Consider the following 24390-nt stretch of genomic DNA (forward strand, 5'->3'; position numbering starts at 1 on the left):
TATCTGTTCCATTCCCTCCGGAGTTACCATCGCTAACACGATGGAGAGTAGCTTTGTTCTTGTAGAGGAGCCTTGCACCTTGGATTTTATGTAAGGGACTGAACCTGACTTGATGTGGACAGAATATTAAACACTGTGACTCCTGTAACCGGCAAGCTGTGGTCTTCATCCCTCACCATCGCCCTGAGATTTAAGTTAATTTGCACTATTTTTTTTTACTTGTATGTTTACTGATTTTAATTAAAAAAAACAAGTGGCTGTCTGTAAATGTGACTTGTTTCACTTTACTGCGTCGGATGAGCTGAACCAGGATGATAAATCCCACCCCTCTCCCCCTACTCCGCTCAGGGATTCCCCACAATTGGAGTGTTCAATCTCAGGCACACTGAACATCTCAGCCATGGCTCAGTGGGTCGCACTCTCTTGCCCTTCAGTCAGAAGAGACTTGAGCCCATAACGCAGGCTGTGACACTCCCAGTGCCGTACTGAGGGAGTGCTGCACTGTCGGAGGTGCCGTCTTTCAGATGAGACGTCAAACCGAGGCCCCGTCTGCCCCCTCGGGTGGATGTAAAAGATCCCACAGCAACTTTTTCAAAGGAGAGCAGGAGAGTTCTCCCCAGAGTCCTGGCCAATATTTATCCCTCAATCAACACCACTAAAACAGATTATCTGGTCATTATCACATTGATGTCTGTGGGATCTTGCTTTGTGCAAATTGGCTGCTGCATTTCCCTACATTACAACAGGGATTACACTTCAAAAGTATTTCAGTGGCTGTAAAGCGCTTTGGGACGTCCTGAGGTTGTGAAAGACGCTGTAGAAATGCAAGTTCTTTCTTTTTTCTTTATGGCGTGGTGGCATTAAGTGCAGTGGATGCACTTTATACCCTGAAAGGGAATGAATGAAGGGGGTTCTAGTGAGAGACATAGGGGGCTCTCAGGAGAGAGAGAAAGGGGGTGGGAGTTGAAAATAGTTGTTTTTTGGGTCGTGACCGCAACCCGGCTTTATTTCCTGGTTTAACGTCGGCACGGAAAAGTACAGGCTTCCCACTGGGAACGCTGAGTCCAAATATTTTGCGTTCGCGACCCAAAAAAACCAACTATTTTCAACTCCCACCCGCCCCCAACCCACCCGTTCTTGTGGGTTAAAATCACCCCCAAAGAGTGAAAGGAATGGGAGGTAAAAGGGATGCACTGGGGAGAGCGTGAGGGGCTGAAGGGGAGGTGGAGAGGGTTGGTGGTCTCTGAGGACATCAACTTGTGTTAATATAGCGTCGCTAACATAGAGAAAGCGCCCTGGTGGCTAACAGAGGCATTAAGAATAAAAAGCAAGCATTACCTGTGGGAAGAGTTAGAACAGGTTACTGAAGGTGAGTTGAGGAGACTTTGGAAGTTGGGGAGAGACAGAGATAGGAAGGTGGAGGGGTTTAGGGAGAGTGTTCCAGAGTGTCGGGGCACGTTGGCTGTAAGCTGTGTCACCAGAGGGTTAGCACAGGAGCCCAGGGTCGGAAAAGTGTGGGCTATACGTTGTCAGAGAAAGCTGTAGCGTGATGTAGAGAGGGGTGAGACGTCTTGTAAACAAAGACAAGAATGTTGAATTCAATGATTTGGGGGAACAAGAGCTATTAGAGGTTGGCAAGGACCAGTGTTAGATAGGACTGAACCCACGTCTAAAACCCCAGCCACAATACTCCATGCTCTCGATGCTGATTTCATCCCCTTCCCCATCCTTTAGCCGCCTGGACCCCATGCTCTGGCAGTCGTCTCTCCGTATCCTTCTCCTCCTTAAAACCCACCTCTTTGTCCAAACCTTTGGTCACTCCTCCTACTATCTCCTTCGTTAGCTTAACGATCAAATTTCCTTACGTCTCTGAAGCACCGTGGGACATTTTCCTACATTGAAGTCTTTACATAAATGCAAATCATTGATGCAATCACAACGACGTTATCAACCAAACATTACAGTCCACAAACATTACAGTCCACAAACATTACAGTCCACATGCATTACAGTCCACATGCATTACAGTCCACAAACATTACAGTCCACATGCATTACAGTCCACAAACATTACAGTCCACAAACATTACAGTCCACAAACATTACAGTCCACATGCATTACAGTCCACAAACATTACAGTCCACAAACATTACAGTCTAACTGCACTGTCACTGCTCTCTGAATTTTAGCACGCACCATTCAGATATACTTCGTTTGTCTCTTTTTTACTGTACACCTTGTGCACTGGATTCGACCAGCTGTGCGCTGGGATTCGACCAGCTGTGCGCTGGGATCGACCAGCTGTGCGCTGGGATCGACCAGCTGTGCAGACAAGACTGAGGTTTGACACAAATGACTGTGGCGCCACCTAATGGTGCAATCAACACATAACACCTTTAAAACATAGAATCACAGAAAGGTCACAGCACGGGAGGGGGCCAATCCCCCCATCGAGTCCGTGCCAGCTCTATGCAAGAGCAATCCAGCTAGTCCCACTCCCTCGCCCAATCCCCGTAGCCCTGCAAACTTTTTCCTCTCAAGTACTTATCCAGTTCCCTTTTGAAGGCCACGATTGAATCTGCCTCCACCACCCCCTCGGGCAGTGCATTCCAGATCCCAACCACTTTACTGTGTAAAAAAAGTTTTTCCCTCATGTCACCTTTGGAAGGAAAAATTCACAGGGCTATGGGGAAAGAGCGGGGGAGTGGGACTAAGAGCCGGTACCAGCACGATGGGTGCACTGGGCCCCTCCTGCACTGTATGATTCTACTCGGATTGATATAGCACCACTTCTTTTGGGGAGGCAATTTGTGGCAGTCATTAGGTGCGATTAAAAAAGACTTGCATTTATATAGCGCCTTTCATAACCTCAGGAATGTCCCAAATGCTTTACAGCCAACGAAATACTTTTGAAGTGTAATCACTGTTGTAATACAACAGCCAACCTTCACACAGCAAGGTCCCACAAACAGCAATGTGATAATGAATAGACTGGAAACAGCTACTTGAAGGTAAATCAGTATCAGAGCAGTGGGAGGCATTCAAGGGGGAGATTAAAGGGGTTCAGAGAAAACATGTTGCCACAAAGAAAAAGGGTGGGGCTGCCAAATCTAGAGCCCCCTGGATGACAAGGATCATACAGGGCAAAATAAGGCAAAAAAAGGGAAGCTTATGTCAGATACCGAGAGCTCAAAACTACAGAGAGCCTAGGGGAGTATAGAAAGTGCAGGGGTGAAATTAAAAAGGAAATTAGGAAAGCAAAGAGAGGACACGAAAAAATATTGGCAAGTAAAATCAAGGGAAACCCAATGATGTTTTATAAATGCATTAAGAGCCAGAGGATAACTAAGGAGTCGGGCCTGCTAGAGACCAAAAAGGTAACCTATATGTGGAGGCGGAAGATGTGGGTATGGTTCTTAATGAATACTTTGTGTCTGTCTTCACAAAAGAAGGAGGCAGAGTGTGAAACATTGGATGGGATAAACATAGTGAGAGAGGAAATATTAAGGGGATTAGCATCTTTGAAAGTACATAAATCACCAGGGCCGGATGAAATGTATCCCAGGCTGTTAAAAGAATCAAGGAGGAAATAGTGGAGGCTCTGACCATCATTTTCCAATCCTCACTGGATACAGGCGTAGTGCCGGAGGATTGCTAACGTTGTACCGTTGTTTAAAAAGGGAACGAGGGATAGACCAAGTAATTATAGGCCAGTCAGCCTAACCTCGGTGGTGGGCAAATTATTGGAATCAATTCTGAGAGACAGGTTAAAATGTCACTTAGAAAGGCACAGAGTAATCAAGGCCAGTCAGCATGGATTTGTTAAGGGAAGGTTGTGTCTGACTAACTCGATTGAATTTTTTGAGGAGGGTTGATGAGGGTAGTGCATTTGATGTAGTCTACATGTATTTTAAGCAAGGCTTTTGACAAGGTCCCACATGGCAGGCTGGTCAAAAAAGTAAAAGCCCATGGGTTCCAAGGGAACGTGGCAAATTGGATCCAAAATTAGCTCAGTGGTAGGAAGCAAAGGGTAATGGTTGACGGGTGTTTTTGTGACTGGAATGCTGTTTCCAGTGGGGCTCCGCAGGGTTCAGTACTAGGCTCCTTGCTTTTTGTGATATATATTAATGATTTGGACTTAAATGTAGGGGGCATGATTAAGAAGTTTGCAGATGATACAGAAATTGCCCATGTGGTTGATAGTGAGGAGGAAAGCTGTAGACTGCAGGAAGATATCAATGGACTGGTCAGGTGGGCAAAAAAGTGGCAAATGGAATTCAAGCCAGAGAAGTGTGAGGTAATGCATTTGGAGAGAGCAAACAAGGCAAGGGAATACACAATAAATGGGAGGATACTGAGAGGTGTAGAGGGAGTGAGGGACCTTGGAGTGTATGTCCACAGATCCCTGAAGGTAGCAAGACAGGTAGATATGGTGGTTAAGAAGGCATACGGGATACTTTCCTTTATTAGCCGAGGCACAGAATATAAGAGCAGGGAGGTTATGCTAGAACTGTATAAAACACTAGTTAGGCCACAGTTAGAGAACTGCGTACAGTTCTGGTCACAGCATTACAGGAAAAATGTGATTGCACTAGAGAGGGTACAGAGGAGATTTACAAGGATGTTGCCAGGAGCGGAGAATTTTAGCTATGAGAAAAGATTGGATTGGCTGGGGTTGTTCTCATTGGAAGAGGAGGCTGAGGGGAGATTTAATTGAGGTGTATAAAATTATGACAGGACTAGATAGAGTGGATAGGAAGGACCTATTTCCCTTAGAGGGGTCATTAACCAGGGGGCATAGATTTAAAGTAATTGGTAGAAGGATTAGAGGGGAGCTGAGGAGAAATGTTTTCACCCAGAGGGTGGTGGGGGTCTGGAACTCACTGCCTGAAAGGGTGGTAGAGGCAGAAACCCTCAACTCATTTAATCAGTACCTGGATGTGCACCTGAAGTGCCGTAACCTACAAGGCTACGGACCAAGTACTGGAAAGTGGGATTCGGATGGGTGGCTCATTTTTGGCCGGCACGGACACGATGGGCTGAATGGCCTCCTTCTGTGCCGTAAATTTTCTATGATTCTACGACCAGATAACCTGTTTTAGTGATGTGCAAGGGATAAATATTGGCCAAGACACTGGGGAGAACTCCCCTGCTCTTCCTTAAAATAATGCCGTGGGAACTTTTACACCCACCTGAGGGGGGCAGACAGGGACTCAGTTTAACGTCTCATCCGAAAGAGGGCACCGCACACAGTGCGGCATTCCTTCAGTACTGCACTGGGAGTGTTAGTCCAGATTAGTCGCTGGAATGGGACTTGAACCCACGACCTCCTGACTCAGACGAGACTGCTACCAACTGAGCCACGGCTGACACCTGCAAATAGGAACCACTTTTTCCCCATTGGCCCAAGCCATAAAGAGCCAATCCAAGCAACCTCCATTTTACCTTTCCGTCATCCCCCTCTCCACTTACCTTAAAATGCCATGAGTCTTAGAAAGAACAAACTTGCATTTATACAATGCCTTTCACAACCTCAGGACACCCAATAGGAAAATCTCAAGTCTATTGTGTGGTACTTTTTGAAAGTACAAATACAACACACTAACTGCATTCTCAGTATTTCCTTAAATGAAATTTAATTAGTCAACACGGCCCTTGCTTCACAAATCCATGTTGAGTGGCCCCAATTAGCCAATACCTTTCTAAGTGCTTGCTAATGTTCTCTTATTATTGTTTCTAGCAGGTTTCCTCGAACTGATGTTAAGCAAACTGGTCTGTTTTACCTGGTTTATCCGTTTCCTGAAAAGGAATTGTAACATTTGCCACTTTCTCTTGGAACAGGAGGAGGCCATTCAGCCCTTCCGGCCTGCTCAGCCATTCAATTAGATCATGTTTGACCTGTACCTCAAAGCTCCATTTACCTGCCTTTGCTCCGTATCCCTTGATACTCTTCCCTAACAAAAAAAAAAATCAATCGATCTCAGTCTTGAAAGTTCCAACTGACCCCCAGCATCCACAGCCTTTTGGGGGAAAAGAGTTCTAGATTTCCACTACCCTTAGAGAGAGAGCGCTTCCCGATTTCACTCCTAAATGGCCAAGGTCTAGTTTTAAGATTGCGTCCCCTTCATTCTTGATTCCTCCATCACAGGAAATAGTTTCTCCGTATCTACCCTATCGATGCTCCTTAAAACCTACCTCTGTGACCTCACCGGCCCTCACGTCTCCTTGCGTGCTTCGGTGTTAAATTTTTTCCGATTATGCTCCTTCGGACTTTTTACTTTTAAGTGGTTGTTGATGAATCCTTTTAACCTTGTAAACACAGGCCCCTACGTACCATTCCTGCTCAATAACCAGAACACACGCGTGCTGCCTTTTTGAAAAAAAGGTTTTATTTTATCTCCACAAGTTTGTACAAAAATGTATGTCTTGAACTTGCACTGCTAATGTGGAGAGGGACAGGATCAGACGAGAGAAAATACAGACGCTCCTAGAACATCGGGCACTATGAATCAGTGAATGTCACCTGCATTCAAACCCCACAAACACTCAAAACCGATTAACAGTTCATTGAAAAATAGGATAAGAAACCCAGTACAGTATGGCTTCTGTTTTAATGGCTAGATGTAAACAATTTTTTGGAAATAAAAGTAGAAAACATAACAGGGAAAAGGGGGAACATTTAGGGTCCCAGAGAGAGAGAGATGACATCCCACTCTCTTTGGGATAGCACAACTGGATCTATTCAAATCGCACTTCAGTGCTGCTGTCACTAGGATTTCAGTAAAGTGCAAATGGTGGGCAGGAGAAACTTTCACAATTTACCCACTTTTAACCATGAGGAAGATATCCAGCCCCTAGTATGGATTTTGTCCTTCCAAACCTGGGCCGTTTTTTTGTTCACCTCCAATGAAGCACCTCGTGACATTAAAAAGGCACTGTATAAACGTAGGACGCAGACTGTGCTCGACCCATGCAAAGGGTTCCGTGTTTGGGGGGGGGGGGGTGGGGAGGAGGGATAGGGAATGGGGCCCCTCCCACGTCGTACTGGACAATGGCACTGAACGCTACCCTACTTAATCCGCTGTCAGATCCGCACACGTGCGATCGTGAGAAGGGGCGCGTTCGTAACAGGTAGTGTAGGTGACGAAAGGATCGGGTGGGGGGGAAATCAGCCTTTTCACTTGCTCGGGCCCCGTGCAATTGCACGGGGTGGCACCGTCCCTCCCCCCACCCCGGTGTTTGTACAAGGGGAGCGCGAGCACACGTGGTTGCGAGGAGGGTCACGCTGCAGGCGACGCATTAAGAGCGTCACGTAATGTTAGCGTAACTCCATAATTTTTATTTCCTATAGTGCACTGCAACCTATACGCTAAATACGCCTAGAGAGAACACTGCGATACACTTGAACGGGTCTGCGGATTAATTCCGGCTTTTCCTCCCCCATTTCCCCCTGGTCCTGGCCCCAGTTATCAATGTGCTTGAATCTAGATTCCCGAGAGATTCTGGTCTAAAGTCCCATTACTTTGGCACAATGGTAGAAATTTGTCAGCCTTATTGCACAATCACCCTGTCATAATGCGAAAACATCATTTCAATACTGAACGTGACCAACTATTTCCCCTCCCCGCACCCCAAAAAATAATAGACTCCTCCTTACCTCCCCCTTAAATATTAAAATTACATAGGGTGTAATTGTAAATTAGAAACAGTAAGTCAAGGTGCAAAAAACAAACAAACAATCAGGTAATTGGACACTTTGGTTTTTGTTTTGTGAACACATAATTAATTGTAGTCAGGGGGGAAAAAATCATTGCATTGTTTGTGCATTTTAAACATCCATCTCACATTTTTTGGAAACAAAATCCCATTTGTCACCCCAGCCACATTACAGAAAATAATTAAACATAATTCAGTAGGTTGTATGTAACAATTTCTTTAAAAAAAAATAATACGCCATGAAAAAATTATATTTCAAAGACACACAACAATTTCTGCTTAAAAACGTTTGTTCTGGTGAATTAAAAAAAAAATTATTCTTCGGCAAAAAGAACATTTTTTTGTGTTATTCTACAAAAAAAAAATTAAGTGGTTTCCTTTGTTATTGAGTGGTACAGGTGGCAGGGTTTATGTGGACGTATGTTTTGAACGTTAAAGGGGAAACTGCTGGCAAAATCTGCTCCCCCGCAGGGGTCCCACCAAATCGCACGGGGACGTTTGTAAAGCATCCTTTAAATCACCTCCAGGCTGTCTGTTTCGAGGTAGCCGAATTTAGCTTTGTGCTTGTTGAAGAGTTTGACGAGGGAACAAATGTACATTTTGTGGTAGACGTCAACCTCCTCCAGACTTGGGTTTTCAATCCTCGGAACTGTAATTGGCTCCCCGACTGCAAAAAAAAAAAATTTTAAAAAAGTTTTAATGATACAGTAAAAGTGAACACAAGAGGAATATTGAAAGTTTTAAGTTGGGCCCTTTGTGGGGTGGGGTGGGGTGGGAGGGCTGGGTACAAGTTTCCAGACCAGGTACAACCTGTATGATCACACAACCTTAGGGTTGCCAACTCTGGGTTGGACGTATTCCAGGAGGTTCCATCACATGATCTCCGGCTTCCAACTGCCCCGCCCTCAATTTCCCGCCATTGGTCGCCCGACCCGTCCATCTTCACGAGCACCACCTCCCCGCGGCCAATTGGCAAACGAATAGACTCCTCGTTAACCGATTGGATAATTCTTGATTGTCAAACAGCCCTTCCCCCTATCTCCAATAATTTTTATAACTAATAAGTGTTCTAAGAAAGCAAAAAAAAAAATGTCCCGATGATTTTTCTCCCTGGGTTTTGCTCACAGGAGTGTCCTGGAGATTAATCTTTAATTCCTGGAGACTCCAGGACAATCCTGGAGGGTTGGCAACCCCTACACAACCTCCAACTGGCCCAGTTCACCCCCAATGTGCCCAGTTCACCTCCTACATGGAGGTGGTTTGAGATATATTGAAAAAGCCAAAAATCAACTGTTTAAAACAAAAACCTACTAAAGCATGAACCTAAAACCATCCAGTTTAGGACAGCACCATCTGGAGGAGAGGGAACTAACCAACAGTGCTGATGGGTTTTGCGTAAGGCACTAGCCCCCAAGAGCTACTCGAGAAAAAGCCACGTCCTTGGAAGACGCAGGGTGCAAATCCAATTAGCTTCTGGAACTTTCTTTGTATCGCTCGCATCAAGCTGCCTTCCTTGAAGATAATCTGTCGGTAAACTTCGTTCTCCCCAAAGGAATAAACGGGCACCAAATCGGCTCTGCCAAGAAGAAAAAAAAATAGAAACTTCTAGAAAAATATAATTTCCTTCCTTCCCCCACCAACCCTGCCCCACCAACTCGCCTCAAGAAAACATTCATAACATCACCTGAAGAGGCCGCTTGAAGCAAGATTTCAACAAAGAAAAAAAAACTTTTCACAATAGTCCATTCAGGGGAATAACCAGGCCATTTGCCAGCTTAGCACTGACAAAGCCTTAAGACTAAACTATTTCACATCCTACAGTAGGCTTACAAAGGAGCTCTCCAAACAAGCATGGTAGCTTTTGGAAATTTAATATTTACAATGGGTAGGGTTGGTTAGGGCGCTGGCTTCTCAATAACACCTGGAACAATTCGTTATTTGAAACGCACAAAAGCAAACTCAAAGAACTGGAGATGGACAGATTAAAAAAGGTTGAAGGTATTTGGAACGGGTCTTTAAACCTTAAAAAAAAAGAGCAAAACTGATCAGATCACATCACAAAGTCTCTGGTGCTGCTGTAGCATGGCTTGTTGGGAACTATAACGAGAGGTGTGAAATGTGCTGTGGGGCAGTAGACCTGAATAGAATTACATAGAACGCACAACACAGAAACAGGCCATTCGGCCCAACTGGTCCATGCCATTTATGCTCCACACGAGCCTCCTCCCTCCCTACTTCATCTCACCCTATCAGCATAACCTTCTATTCCTTTCTCCCTCATGTACTTTTCTAGCTTCCCCTTAAACACATCTATGCTGTTCGCCTCAACTATTCCTTGTGGTAACGAGTTCCACAATCTTATCACTCTGAGTAAAGAATTTCCTGTTGGATTTATTAGTGACTATCTTATATTTATGGCCCCGAGTTCTGGTCTCCCCCGCAAGTGGAAACGCCTACGTCTACCCTATCGAACCCTTAAAGGGCTCCATCAGGTCACCCCTCAGCCTTCTCTTTTTTTCCCCCCCCCCCTAGAGAAAAGAGCCCCATCCTGTTCAGTCTTTCCTGATGGGTATAACCGCTCAGTTCTGGTATCGTCCTTGTAAATCTTTGTTGCACCATCTCCAGTGCCTCTACATCCTTTTTACGATATGGAGACCAGGACTGTGCACCGAACTCCAAGTGCGGCCTAACTAAGGTTCCATACAAGTTTAACATAACTTCTGATTTGAGCTGGGAGATGCACACAAGCTGTACAGAACCATGTGCAAGTGAATTGTACACTTTCACTCAGTGTACTGTACATGGGCTGGGACACAATATGGAACATAATGTTTGTTGACCAGATGGAATGCCATTCAAGTGAAAAACTTTTAATTTTTTTTTTTTTAAAATGGCGCAAGGGAAATAGTGTAAGGGCCTCAAGGAAGAAATAAAAAGCTCCATGACTATTTTTAATTTATCCTATGGTACTGAAGGAATAGGCAAGGTTGTTGATGATACCCTCAGAAATATTTTCAAAAGTTAAATGAGAAAGCGCCAGATGATTGGAGGAAGGCACACCTGATGCGCTTAATGAAAACAAAAAGGATTCAAATCACAAAGCACAGACAACAACTTGCATTTATATAGCGCCTTTAACGTATTAAAAACGTCCCAAGGCGCTTCACAAGAGCGATTATCAAACAAAATTTAACACCGATCCACATCAGGAGATATTAGGACAGGTGACCAAAAGCTTGGTCAAAGAGGTAGGTTTTAAGGAGCATCTTAAAAAGGAGGAGAGAGAGAGGCGCAGAGGTTTAGGGAGGGAATTCCAGAGCTTAGGGCCTAAGCAGCTGAAGGCACGGCCGCCAATGGTGGGCCGAAGGAAATCGGGGGATGCGCAAGAGGCCAGAATTGGAGGAGCCCAAACTGCGAAACAGCGTTCAGGAGGCGTTAGCGAGACACAACACACTGCAGTTTGTTGAGGCAAACTACGAGATCATGGTGGGAGGGAGGTAATATTTTGGGTCACGAGCCAACAGATTGGGGCCTACGTGACCACCTTTTGAGGAATTCTTGACAGAGGTTTCCTGAATTTTCTTTTGGCCTCACCTAGGAATGTGGTAGGGAAGAGGAAAAGGAAAAACATTTTTTAAAAAGTACAGGGCAAAAAGGGTCATAGGATCTACACACAATCCCAACTTGGGACATACAATGGGTCGTTCCTTCATCACTTGGTCAAAATCCTGGAACTCCCTCCCTAACAGCGCTGTGGGAGCGCCTTCACCACACGGACTGCAGCGGTTCAAGAAGGCGGCTCACCACCACCTTCTCCAGGGCAATTAGGGATGGGCAATAAATGCCGGCCTTGCCCACATCAGTAAAATGAATTAAAAAGATAGTGGGGGGCAGTATGTATGGGCCTGTTGGCCTATTCTTGTCCTTAGCACAAGATTTACCCTCAAAGAGCTCATTCCTCACCCATTCTGCAGTGCAATCTTCACAAACCCTTTACGGTTTTTAAGGGTCAGCACATTGTTTCCTGGGCTGCACTCCAGGGATTCTGCTGCTCCACCAATGACGATGATCACTGCGTTCCCAGTCCCGTTCTTAGACAGCAGAAAGTCAATAGCATCCCGCGACACGGGAAAAATACCTGGAAGGGGAAAAGAAAACAAGCAAAGGAATTATTGCTCATCTGAACCTTGTTTTTTTTTTAATATACAACTCTTAAAATATACTTGGTGATTACAAGGCTGTATGAATTAAATGGTTCAAATGCATCCAAACCAACCCATAACGACTCGCATTTATATAGAAGATTAAGCGGTGATCAACTCCCCACAGAGAGACCCTGACCAGTGGCCTTAAAGGGACAGGCCAGGTTAAACGCAGACTCGAAGGGCTGAATGGCCTACTCCCGTTCCTATATAGTAACTTGAACATAGACACACACAAAAGTGTTGTTTATGGAACTGATATGTTGAGAGACAAGTGTCAGTTGTGGTTCAGTGGGTAGCAGCCTCGTCTGAGTCAGAAGGTTGTGGGTTTGAGTCCCACTCCAGAGACTTGAGCACATAATCCAGGCTGACACACTCAGTGCAGTACTGAGGGGGTGCTGCATTGTCGGAGGTGCTGTCTTTCGGTTGAGACATTAAACCGAGGCCCCATCTACACTCTCATTTGAAGGTAAAAGATCCCATGGCATTATTTGAAGAGCAGGTGAATTCTCCCCGGTATCCTATCCAATGTTTATCCCTCAACCAACACGACTGAAAAGAAACAGATTATCTGGTCATTATCGCATTGTTGTTTGTGGGACCTTTGCTGTGCGCAAATTGGCTGCCTCGTTGCCTACATTTACAACAGTGACTACATTTCAAAAAAGCGCTTCGTTAGCTGTAACGCACTTTGGGACGTCCCGAGGTTGTGAAAAGCACTATGTAAATGCGAGTTTTTTTTTTACATTTCTTCTTGTACCATTTAGCTTGAGTTTGGACTCGGCAACACCAAACATCTACACATCGTAGGTGCGAGTCACTCACAGGAGCTTCCTTGGACGGGGAGATGAGGCCCATGACAACCGCATGGCTTGGCCTGCAACCAAAACGGCGGTTGTTGATGTTGGCATCACCGCCTCTGGAGGCACAGAAGTGAAACCCTCCTCCTCCTCCTCCTCCTCCAAGGGAGGGAGGGAGGGAGGGAGGGAGGGGCCCCGTGCCTGCGATGGTACTGCAGTGTCATGGATGCTACATTATCTCAGGATGCCAGACCTAGTATTTACATACCAAGACAACATTTCACATCCTCAGGACGTTTCAAAAGCGCTTCCCCGCCAACAAAGTTACTCTCTCATGTAGTCACGTTGTTTTGTAGGCAAGTCAATTGGCACATAGCGAGGCCTCACAAACAGCAAGCGAGATATTTTTCGTGGCGTTGGACAAACGTTGGCTGTAACATCAGGGACCTCCTTGCTCTGCTTCCTATAATTCCAGGATCTTATGATCAGACAAGAGCCTCAGGTTAATGAGCCATCTGAAAAAAATGGCGCCTCTGACAACGTAGCCTCCCTTCAGTACTGCATTGAAGTGCCATCTGGTCAGTCCTGGAGCTCGGCCTAAACCCACAACCTTCTGAATCAGAGGAGAATGTGCTACTAAAATAAAGCCTTGCATTTATATAGCGCCTTTCACGACCTCAGGATGTCCCAAAGCACTTTACAGTTAATGAAATACTTTTTGAAGTGTGGTCACTATTGTGATGTAGGAAGCGCGGCAGCCAATTTGCACACAGCAAGATCCCACAAACAGCAATGTGATAGTGACCAGATAATCTATGCTTTTAGTGATGTTAGTTGAGGGATAAATATTGGCCAGGACACCAGGGAGAACTCCCCTGCTTCTCTTCGAAATAGTGCCCCATAGGATCTTTCACATCCATCCGAGAGCACAGACAGGGCCTCAGTTTAACGCCTCGTCCGAAAGACGGCACTTCTGAGGGTGCAGCATTCCCTCGGTACCGCACTGGAGCACTACTACTGAGCACAACTGCCTTTGGTAAGGTGCCAGGTATATGGTGCTTTATTCCATACCACTGCAGTCTCTTTCCCTGTGGATGAGAGAGATTAATACGGGATAGACCTGGGGCTGCAGAAAGCAACCTATAGAAAACAAAGACAGCGGGAAGTTAGTGAAAACTGTAAATTATGGACACCTTAGGGGCTGGCATCAGCTGTCCTTTTTTTTTTGTGCGGGTGTTCTTATTTTTCAAGGTGGTCATTGTATGTACTGTAAAAATTCTCAGTAGAATGGGGAGTTCTTTCCCCAGTATCCATAGTGGCACAGAAACCGCTCCATCCCTTGGGACAGAGCCGTGCGGGCATTCAATCCCAGAGAAACCACTCTCCCCGGGACAGAGCAGAGCGGGCATTCAATCCCAGAGAAACCACTCTCCCCGGGACAGAGCCGAGCGGGCATTCAATCCCAGAGAAACCGCACAATCCCCGGGACAGAGCCGTGCGGGCATTCAATCCCACAGAAACCACTCCATCCCTTGGGACAGAGCCGTGCGGGCATTCAATCCCAGAGAAACCACTCCATCCCTTGGGACAGAGCCGTGCGGGCATTCAATCCCAGAGAAACCACTCTATCCCTTGGGACAGAGCCGTGCGGGCATTCAATCCCAGAGAAACCGCTCCATCCCTTGGGACAGAGCCGTGCGGGCATTCAATCCCAGAGAAACCACTCCATCCCCGGGACAGAGCCGTGCGGGCATTCAATCCCAGAGAAACCACTCCATCCCTTGGGACAGAGCCGTGCGAGCATTCAATCCCACAGAAACCACTCCATCCCTTGGGACAGAGCCGTGCGGGCATTCAATCCCAGAGAAACCACTCCATCCCTTGGGACAGAGCCGTGCGGGCATTCAATCCCAGAGAAACCACTCTATCCCCGGGACAGAGCCGTGCGAGCATTCAATCCCAGAGAAACCACTCCATCCCTTGGGACAGAGCCGTGCGAGCATTCAATCCCAGAGAAACCACTCTATCCCTTGGGACAGAGCCGTGCGGGCATTCAATCCCAGAGAAACCACTCCATCCCTTGGGACAGAGCCGTGCGGGCATTCAATCCCACAGAAACCACTCCATCTCCGGGACAGAGCCGTGCGGGCATTCAATCCCAGAGAAACCACTCTATCCCTTGGGACAGAGCCGTGCGGGCATTCAATCCTAGAGAAACCACTCTATCCCTTGGGACAGAGCCGTGCGGGCATTCAATCCCAGAGAAACCACTCCATCCCTTGGGACAGAGCCGTGCGGGCATTCAATCCTAGAGAAACCACTCCATCCCTTGGGACAGAGCCGTGCGAGCATTCAATCCCAGAGAAACCACTCCATCCCTTGGGACAGAGCCGTGCGGGCATTCAATCCCAGAGAAACCACTCTATCCCCGGGACAGAGCCGTGTGAGCATTCAATCCCAGAGAAACCACTCTATCCCTTGGGACAGAGCCGTGCGGGCATTCAATCCCAGAGAAACCACTCTATCCCTTGGGACAGAGCCGTGCGGGCATTCAATCCCACAGAAACCACTCCATCCCTTGGGACAGAGCCGTGTGGGCATTCAATCCCAGAGATAGAGCGGTTTCTCTGCTGCTATGAATGCTGGGTAAAGGGATCTCCATTCCACTAAAGCCGTTCCTCTCTCAAAACCTATTGCCACCTCGCGCTGACCCGTGTGTCCCGTGTTTTAAGTTGTAAAAGGGATTTGGTGCATCGAAGGCTGTCCGTAGTTCATAATTTGCGAGTGTCCGTGGTTTCAGAGTGCCTCTTGTATATTTTACCATGTAAGTTATTTGGGTGTCTCAATAAGTGTCCTTTTTTTTTGGGGGGGGCGGGGGGTGGAGATGGTGGGGGGGTCTATTTATACAGGTTTCACCAGAATTGACAAACAAATCTAAAGGATGACACAAGTTAATGATTCTGTCGATAGATTCCTACCTGTTGCCAACTCACACGAGTGCAATAAATTCTCATTAGGAAAAAAAAGGATTAGGAAATCAATATACCATCAAAAAAACTTGCATTTATATAGCGCCTTTAACATAGTAAAACGTCCCAAGGCTAATCACAGGAGCGATTATCAAACAGAATTTGATACCGAGCCATATAAGGAGATATTAGGACAGGTGACCAAAAGCTTGATCAAAGAGGTAGGTTTTAAGGAGCGTCTTAAAGGGAGAGGGAGAGAAGCGGGGAGAGTCAGTGTCAGTTGAGGATACTTTGAAAGGACCTACAGTTATTAAATTGGATTCCACGTGGAGGAGGTCACACGTCTCACGTTTATGGAACTGATAAGAGCCATTTAGGTTGGACATTGCTTTACAGAAGACACGTCGTGTTTAAAGTACAAACACCTTCATAGTAAATCTCTTGTACCAAGGGGGATATCTCTTGATTAGATTATATATTTTTTTTAAATACATGCACATGGTCAAAGCAGCCACGTGGTTACTGACTGATAACTCCCAAGAGTGCAAGGCAACACTCTCAAAGGTGAGATCTACTGAAGGAAAAGGACGTTCAGCTCCCCCTCACAAACAAGCGCTGTCTCTCAACTTATCAGTTCCATAAACATGTCAGCCGTGGCTCAGTGGGTAGCGCCCTCGCCTCTGAATCAGCAGATTGTGGGTTCGAACCCCACTCAAGAGACTTGAGCACTTAATCCAGGCCGACACTCCCAATGCAGTACTGAGGGAGCGCTGCAACGTCAGAGGTACCGTCTTTCGGATGAGACGTTAAACCTGGGTTTTCCAATAAGTGTCTGCCCTCTCAGGTGGGCGTAAAAGATCCCACGGCGCTGTTTAGAAGAGCAGGAGAGTTCTCAGCGAGGGCGGACGGGGCCTCGGTCTAACCTCTCATCCAAAAGACGGCAACTCCGACAGTGCAGCACTACCTCAATACGACACTGGGAGTGTCAGCCTGGATTATGCGCTCCAGTCTCTGGAGTAGGGACTTGAATCCACGACCTTCTGACTCAAGAGGAGAGTGTGCTACCAACGGAGCCACAGCTGCCAGCGCATCAATACTGCCGGTAGCAATGCCTGTGCAAAAAAAAGATTGTGACAAGTGAAAAACACTCACCTCCGCTCATTAAATATTCCCGCAGAACTGGCACCCGGAAGTTGCCTGCCAACGTGGCCAGAAAAGGTCGAATCCCTGGAAATTTACTGGAGAACCCAGTGGCTTCCGTCCCAAAGTTACAAAAGGCTCCAAAGCAAAAGATGCCATGGGGGTGGTAACCAAAGATATAGTTCCTGGTGGGGAGCAGGTTGTGAGTTTTTACCAACTGTAAGAAAGAAAAAAATATAAGACTCAATCTAAACAAATGCACAAAAAAAAAACTACCCGACTTCACCTAATTAATCCATAGCTCCTATCTGCTTTTATTTAGAATGTGGAACTTGCTACCACGTGAAGCGGTTGAGGCGAATAGTATAGATGCATTTAAGGGGAAGCTAGATAAACACAAGGAAGGAGAAAGGAATAGAAGGATATGCTGATAGGGTGAGATGAAGTAGGGAGGGAGGAGGCTCGTGTGGAGCATAAATGCTGGCATGGGCCTGTTGGGCCGAATGGCCTGTTTCTGTGCTGTAAGTTTTATGTAATTCCAGATAGGGATCAACAGCATAACCCCTTGTATTGTACAGTCAGCAACATTCACAAGCAAGAAGCAAAAGTTCACAAATTGGTGGAATAAACTGACTATTAGCATTTCCAAATTAATACAAAGAGATCGGAATGAGTTGGTTTCAGGTTTTCTTTTGGTTTTAATCTGGTATTCAACTGTTTTAAAAAAAAAAGGTGGAACGGCTGAGTGCAGAACTAAAGAAAAAAAAAGGGAAAGAAAAGACAAAAAAGGAAAAAATAGAAATTGCATTTATTTGGACGTCTCAAAGCGCTTTACAGCCAACAAAGTACTTTTTGAAGTGCAGTCACTGTTGTAATGTAGGAAATGCAGCAGCCAATTTGCACACAGCAAGCTCCCGCAAACAGCAATGTGATAATGACCAGATCATCTGTTCTAGTGGCTTTGGTTGAGGGAATAACATTAGTCAGGACACCGGGGAGAACTCCCCTGCTCTTCTTTGAAATAGCGGCCATGGGATCTTGTACATCCACCCGAGGGGCCAGACGGGGCCTGGGTTTAACGTCTCACCTGAACGACAGCATCTCCGACAGTGCAGCACCACCACAGTACTGGCACTGGGAGTTTCAGTCTACGTTAACGTGCTCAAGCCTCTCGAGTGGGACTTGAACCCGCGACCTTCCAATTCAGAGGCGAGAGAGCTACCCACTGAGCCACGGCTGAACCGGTGTATATAGTGCCTGATGTCTTAGAAACCGGTCAATAAAAGAGATTAAAATAAATGAGGATCATCTTAAATTGCTGATCTCACTTATCTTGTCCTTGTGAGAAGGTTTGAAGCCCTCCTATGTTGTGCAATAAATAGATATTGCTGCATGCTTGGAGATTTAAAACAAAAGGAAATCTATGTGCAATAAAAGCAAAGGGATCCATTTTTGATTGACATTTGCAATTTTATTAATTTACTAAATCTTGTCCTTAGCAGTCATTCCAGATTTGAGCTTCAAGGAAAGAAAATCTATTGTGATCATCTCCCACTGTCCTTTGGATATGATTTGTTAACTTGGTGTTATGAGTACGGACAAGCGGGTTCCAAACGTAAAACGCTAAAAAAAAAATCCGCAGGAATATTTCAACCCGAGTGAGATTTCCGAAGCACTAAAGTCATATAATAAAGCAAAAACAAAAAAAAAAAAATTGCAGGCCTGAAATAAACCCATTAGAAAGTCAAATCTCCCATAGACCCCAGAGTCCAGGGTAGGGAGGTCTTCAGAGGACAAAGTCAGACACCGTTTTGGCAAAGTTCACTTTGATCAAACAATAAGCTTCAAAATAGACCATCTGCTTGAACTTGGCTGGCTCATTAAATCAAACTGGGCATCAATTTACTGTTCAAATATGTGTACAGTTACAGATGTGAATTGAGAAATGTCTAGACAATGTCATTGCACCCTCCCTCCCCGTCCTCCCCCCATCAAACCCAAAGAATATCCCTTCCTCTTCAGATTGGTTGGAAGGACATCACAAATTCGTTCCTGCTGTGTCAGCAACATGGCCAATGGTGCACGTTCAGCCGAGCAAAAAACTCAGGAAACTCTCAAAATCAATGAACTTGGCTCTGATTTGAGCAAGAGTTACTGTGGGAACGCCGCACAGTCCAAGGGGAGCTGCAAGACTGAAGATCTTCACTGAGGAAAAGGAAGTGAATAAAAACCAGGACATCTATCACCCGGGAGATATTTAATCCAGCTTTTAGATGGGGAGGATTTCATGTCTAAAATGTACTCTTTCACACTCTCCCAGCATTATCCAACATATTCACCTGTTCTGTACAGTTAAGATGGCCTAAACCCATTTGACAAAGGACTCTCAGACCACAAAAGGAGACTTTGATCAGTCTGCCTGCGTTGGATTCAAATCCCCATCCCAGCAACTACACTGCACTAAAAATTGTACAAACATTGAAGAGTCCAGTGATCTGGTAGAAACATAGGAACACAAGTAGGCTATGCAACCTCTCAAGTCTGCCCCGCTATTCAATTAGATCATGGCTGATCTGTATCTCATCTCAGTTTACCTACCTTTGCTCCATATCCTTTAATACCCTTACCTAACAAAAAAAAAACTCTCGATCTCAAGTCTCGAAAGCTTCAATTGACCCCTAGCGTCCACAGTCTTTTGGGGGAAGAGAGTTCCAGATTTCCACTACCCTTTTTGTGCAAAAGTGTTTCCTGATCTCACTCCTGAATGGCCTGGCTCTAATTTTAAGATTATGTCTCCTGGTTCTGGATTCCCCCATTAGAGAGAAAAAAAAAGTTTCTCTCTAGTGACCCCATTGAAATCCTTTAATCATTTTCAATACCTCGATTAAGTCACTCCTCAATGTTCTAAACACAAGGGGATACTTACCATGTTTATACAAACTGTCCTCAATTTAACCCTTTACAACTCTGGTATCATTCTGGTGAATCTGCACTGCATCCCTTCCAATATATAGTAAGTGGACATTACTAATAATAGGGGTGGAAGGGCAGGTAGTCACCCAAAGCCACCCAAACCTTGAAGTGGTCTGAGAAAAAAAAAATTGCTAATTCTAGATATCTGAAGAGGCAAATGGACAATGTTGCAAATACACAACAGGCCTGGCAACATCTGAAAAGAAAAAAGGTTACCCTTTGCCAGAACTAGTGTTGAATGAAAATCTCAAATGTGGGGCAAAGATGGAAGTCGATTAAATAAAGATTTTCATAGGTCAGGCAGCATCACTAAAAGGACATGTATATTCTCTGGCGTTTAGAAGAATGAGAGGGGATCTCATTGAAATGTATAAAATTCTTAGAGAGGGCTTGACAGGTTGGATGCCGAGGCGCTGTTTTCCCTAACCGGAGAGTCTAGAACTGGGAGGCATAGTCTCAAGATAAGGGGTCGGCCATTTAGAACCGAGATGGGGATAAATTTCTTCACTCAGAGGACTGTGAATCTTTGGAATTCTCTACCCCAGAGGGCTGTGGATTGCTTAGTCATTGAGTATGTTCAAGTCTGAGACAGATACATTTTTGGACACTAAGGGAATCAAAGGATACGGGGATTGGGCGGGAAAGTGGAGTTGAGGTTGAAGATCAGCCGTGATCTTACTGAATGGCGGAGCAGGCTCGAGGGGCCGCATGGCCTACTCCTGCTCCTGTTTCTTATGTACACATCAACATCGTGAGGTGCAGCCCCATCTTCAGAACTGAATAAAAAAATAAAACGCTCATGTAATGTAGAAGAGGAAGTGGAGAAGGGAGGAGAAAATGAGCTTGGAAGCAAGATTATGTCATGTGTGATAGAAATGGCAGAAGATGATCTGGTGCATGGAGAGGCTGGAGAGACAGAAAGTGAGCTCAAAGTGCAAATGGAGGATCTCTGCCCAAAACAGTGACTGGTCTGTTTAGATGCTTAGAACATAAGAAATAAGAACATAAGAAATAGGAGCAGGAGTAGGCCAATCGGCCCCTCGAGCCTGCTCCGCCATTCAATAAGATCATGGCTGATCTGATCCTAACCTCAAATCTAAATTCACGTCCAAAGAAAGAGAAAAGAAAGAGAAAGATAAAAAGATAGAAAGAACAAACAAATGAGAGAGAGAGAGAAAAAGAGACAGACATTAGTTGCTGTATGTTGGTAAACAGAAGGTATGTTAACATGATAACCCACAAAATTCATCCCCGATAACAGTTTGTGAAGCTTCCTGAACTTTTGCAACTGCAAATATGATCGAACAGTGCACTAGATTTTCACAATTTATACTTGGCTAATTTTCCAAGGATTGCGGCTTATCCAGAATTACAAAACTATTGAACAAATTCATTTTCAGACAATCCTATTGCAAATAGTTACTGTACTGTCTGTGGAAATGGTCTGTGTGGGAGATGACAATCTAAGAGACACTGACCTTAGATTGATTTTTCTTGCTGTAATTTTCTCTTATCTACATCATTCTTTTTCCCATCTACATAGCAAATATGGAACTCTCCAAAATTACTGCTGCTTCATCTGGGACTTAGCTCACCAAGGTACAACAGTAAGGGATATTGCAGACCCACTGCTCCCAGCTTGTAAACTCCCTCCAGTTAAAGTGAACTCCAATTGCAGAAAATGTTGATTACTTTCCTTGAATAAAAAATAGGGGCCAGTGTTTCTCTCCTCTCTTGAAGGCGATGGTTTAGAGCCACAAAGTTTACAGCACAGAAGGCAGCCATTTGGCCCATCTATGTCTATGCTAGAGCAATTCATAAGCCAATCCCACTGCACTACCCTCTTCCTGCAGCCCTGAGTCTTCCTCAGCTTCAAATATCTATCCACATTTCCCTTAAAAGCTCCACCCTTCCCCCATGGCAAACAGTCCACATTCCAACAACTCTCTACATAAAGACATTTCTCCCAAGCTCTTTCCTCACTTGAGGAATGTAAATTGATGACCCATCACAGACTCCCCAACCGGAGGAAATAGCACACAGTATTCCAACTGAATTCTGCTGGCACAAGTGTTGTTGTCTATATTCGGACTGGGGAGCTGGCTCTGTAGTCAGAAAGGCTTCCCCTTTAGCGACCCACGGACAACGTAGGTACAGATTGGAGGAGGGGACCGAGTGTAACATATCATAGTTTGCAGATGATACAAAGATGGGAGGGAAAGTAGAGAGTGAGGAGGATATAAAAAATCTACAGGGGGATATAGACAGGCTGGGTGAGTGGGCGGAGATTTGGCAGATGCAATACAATATTGGAAAATGTGAGGTTATGCGCTTTGGCAGGAAAAATCAGAGAGCAAGTTATTATCTTAATGACAAGAAACTGGAAAGTACTGCAGTACAAAGGGATCTGGGGGTCCTAGTGCAAGAAAATCAAAAAGTTAGTATGCAGGTGCAGCAGGTGATCAAGAAGGCCAACGGAATGTTGGCGTTTATTGCTAGGGGGATAGAATATAAAAACAGGGAGGTATTGCTGCAGTTATATAAGGTATTGGTGAGACCGCACCTGGAATACTGCATACAGTTTTGGTCTCCATACTTAAGAAAAGACATACTTGCTCTCGAGGCAGTACAAAGGAGGTTCACTCGGTTAGTCCCGGGGATGAGGGGGTGGACATATGAGGAGAGGTTGAGTAGATTGGGACTCTACTCATTGGAGTTCAGAAGAATGAGAGGCGATCTTATTGAAACATATAAGATTGTGAAGGGGCTTGATCGGGTGGATGCGGTAAGGATGTTCCCAAGGATGGATGAAACTAGAAATAGGGGGCATAATCTTAGAATAAGGGGCTGCTCTTTCAAAACTGAGATGAGGAGAAACTTCTTCACTCAGGGTAGTAGGTCTGTGGAATTTGCTGCCCCAGGAAGCTGTGGAAGCTACATCATTAAATAAATTTAAAACAGAAATAGACAGTTTCCTAGAAGTAAAGGGAATTAGGGGTTACGGGGAACCGGCAGGAAATTGGACATGAATTTAGATTTGAGGTTAGGATCAGATCAGCCATGATCTTATTGAATGGCGGAGCAGGCTCGAGGGGCCGATTGGCCTACTCCTGCTCCTATTTCTTATGTTCTTATGTAGATTAGTTACTCGCGTTTACTAGTTGGCTGTTTTATCCCAACTGGAGAATGCAGACCCCAGATTTTTTTGGGGTTACAATGCTTTTGGGATAAAGGGGGCAGGACTCATTACTGGGGAGACCCATGCACCTGCCTTCAACTGCACGCCTATAGTGCAGAAATGCCTGTACAACAAATTCACTGGACTCGGGACAGGGGGTGGGGGTAGAATGAGGGGGGATGCAAGACACATGCTGGTGCAACAGCTTCAGTGTAGTCATGATTCCAATATGAAACATGTATGGAATCCTAGAGATTGGTGCTTGTACTGTACCCGCCTATTTTGCTGTTTAATTGCGAAACGGCCCAACTAAAATTTCAGTTCTCCATGTATACAATTTTATCCAAATTTACGCGCAATTATGAAGGGGCTTTGATAGGATAAATAAGGAGAAACTGTTTCCACTGGTAGGAGGGGCGATAACCAGAGGACACAGATTTAAGATCATTGACAAAAGAACTATGGGGGGGGTGGAGGTGAGGAGAGTTTATTTTTACGCAGCGAGTTGTAATGATAGGGAACGCGCTGCCTGAAAGGGCGGTGGAAGCAGATTCAATAGTAACTTTCAAAGGGGAATTGGATAAATACTCGAAGGGGAAAAATGTGCAGGGCTACGGGGAAAGAGCAGGGGGGAGTGGGACTAATTGGATAGCTCTTTCAAAGAGCCGACAGAGTCACGATGGGCCGAATGGCCTCCTTCCATGCTATATATAAAAACTCGGCATTAAACAAAGAATCTCAGGGTGAAAATAGTGCAGAGATAGAAATCTGCTTGTGTGTATTCCAGAGCCCAAGATTCCCTTTGAGAGTCTAATAGGAAGCAATTTAAATCAAGTCCATTGCACACACAAAATAGCTTATTTTAAAAACTAGAATTCTTAAACTATTCTTTCGGATGGGACTGTTTAAACATGGCTACCAAGAAAAAAAACTGCGGAGTTAGCTTTTTTTTTTCCCCTCTAAAAGAGGATCAAATATAAATGTGCTGAGATCTGTACACTACACTCAGTATGACCCAGTCCCCTCAATCCATTGTGAAACAGAAGCACACTTGTAACTGGGTCCTTGCCCGAGTTATGTGAAAATGCAGCAGAATTCTTGTGCTCCACCAGCTATTTCAGCTCAAAATTGTTGAGCAAACATTGTAAACAAGCAGATAAGGGCGACCACCGGTGCGTATGGGTTAGAGCGGGTGGGTTTCACATGCACGTTTCAAAGGTCAAGCAGGCAACGGCAAACACATGCAGCAATTTTTACACAAGTGTTACGCAACAGTAATTAAAGCAAAGTTCAACCAACAGCTGATATTAGCGATCAAAAGACAATCGGATCACTCCTCTCCAGCTGGCAGCGTGGCCATCAGACTGTCCATGGGTTGATAAGCCTCGTTTACGAGGGGCATCAGCTTTAA

At 45.3% G+C, this 24390-nt stretch overlaps 1 protein-coding gene across 2 annotated transcripts in view; it reads right to left on the bottom strand.

Moving 5' to 3' along the window:
• Nucleotides 1-6376: 6376 nt before the first annotated feature.
• Nucleotides 6377-24390, bottom strand: part of dgat2 (diacylglycerol O-acyltransferase 2) — a 52210-nt gene continuing 34196 nt past the window's right edge. For both annotated transcript variants that reach the window (XM_067985633.1, XM_067985634.1), the window contains exons 5-8: nucleotides 16841-17045; nucleotides 11681-11855; nucleotides 9091-9293; nucleotides 6377-8384 (exon numbers count right to left, since the gene is read on the bottom strand). In XM_067985633.1, coding sequence (XP_067841734.1) covers nucleotides 8230-8384; nucleotides 9091-9293; nucleotides 11681-11855; nucleotides 16841-17045 — 738 coding nt within the window. In that variant the 3' untranslated portion in view covers nucleotides 6377-8229. The remainder of the gene's footprint in view (nucleotides 8385-9090; nucleotides 9294-11680; nucleotides 11856-16840; nucleotides 17046-24390) is intronic.

This window comes from Heptranchias perlo, chromosome 6, assembly GCF_035084215.1.
Source record: "Heptranchias perlo isolate sHepPer1 chromosome 6, sHepPer1.hap1, whole genome shotgun sequence".
Lineage (NCBI taxonomy): Eukaryota > Metazoa > Chordata > Chondrichthyes > Hexanchiformes > Hexanchidae > Heptranchias > Heptranchias perlo.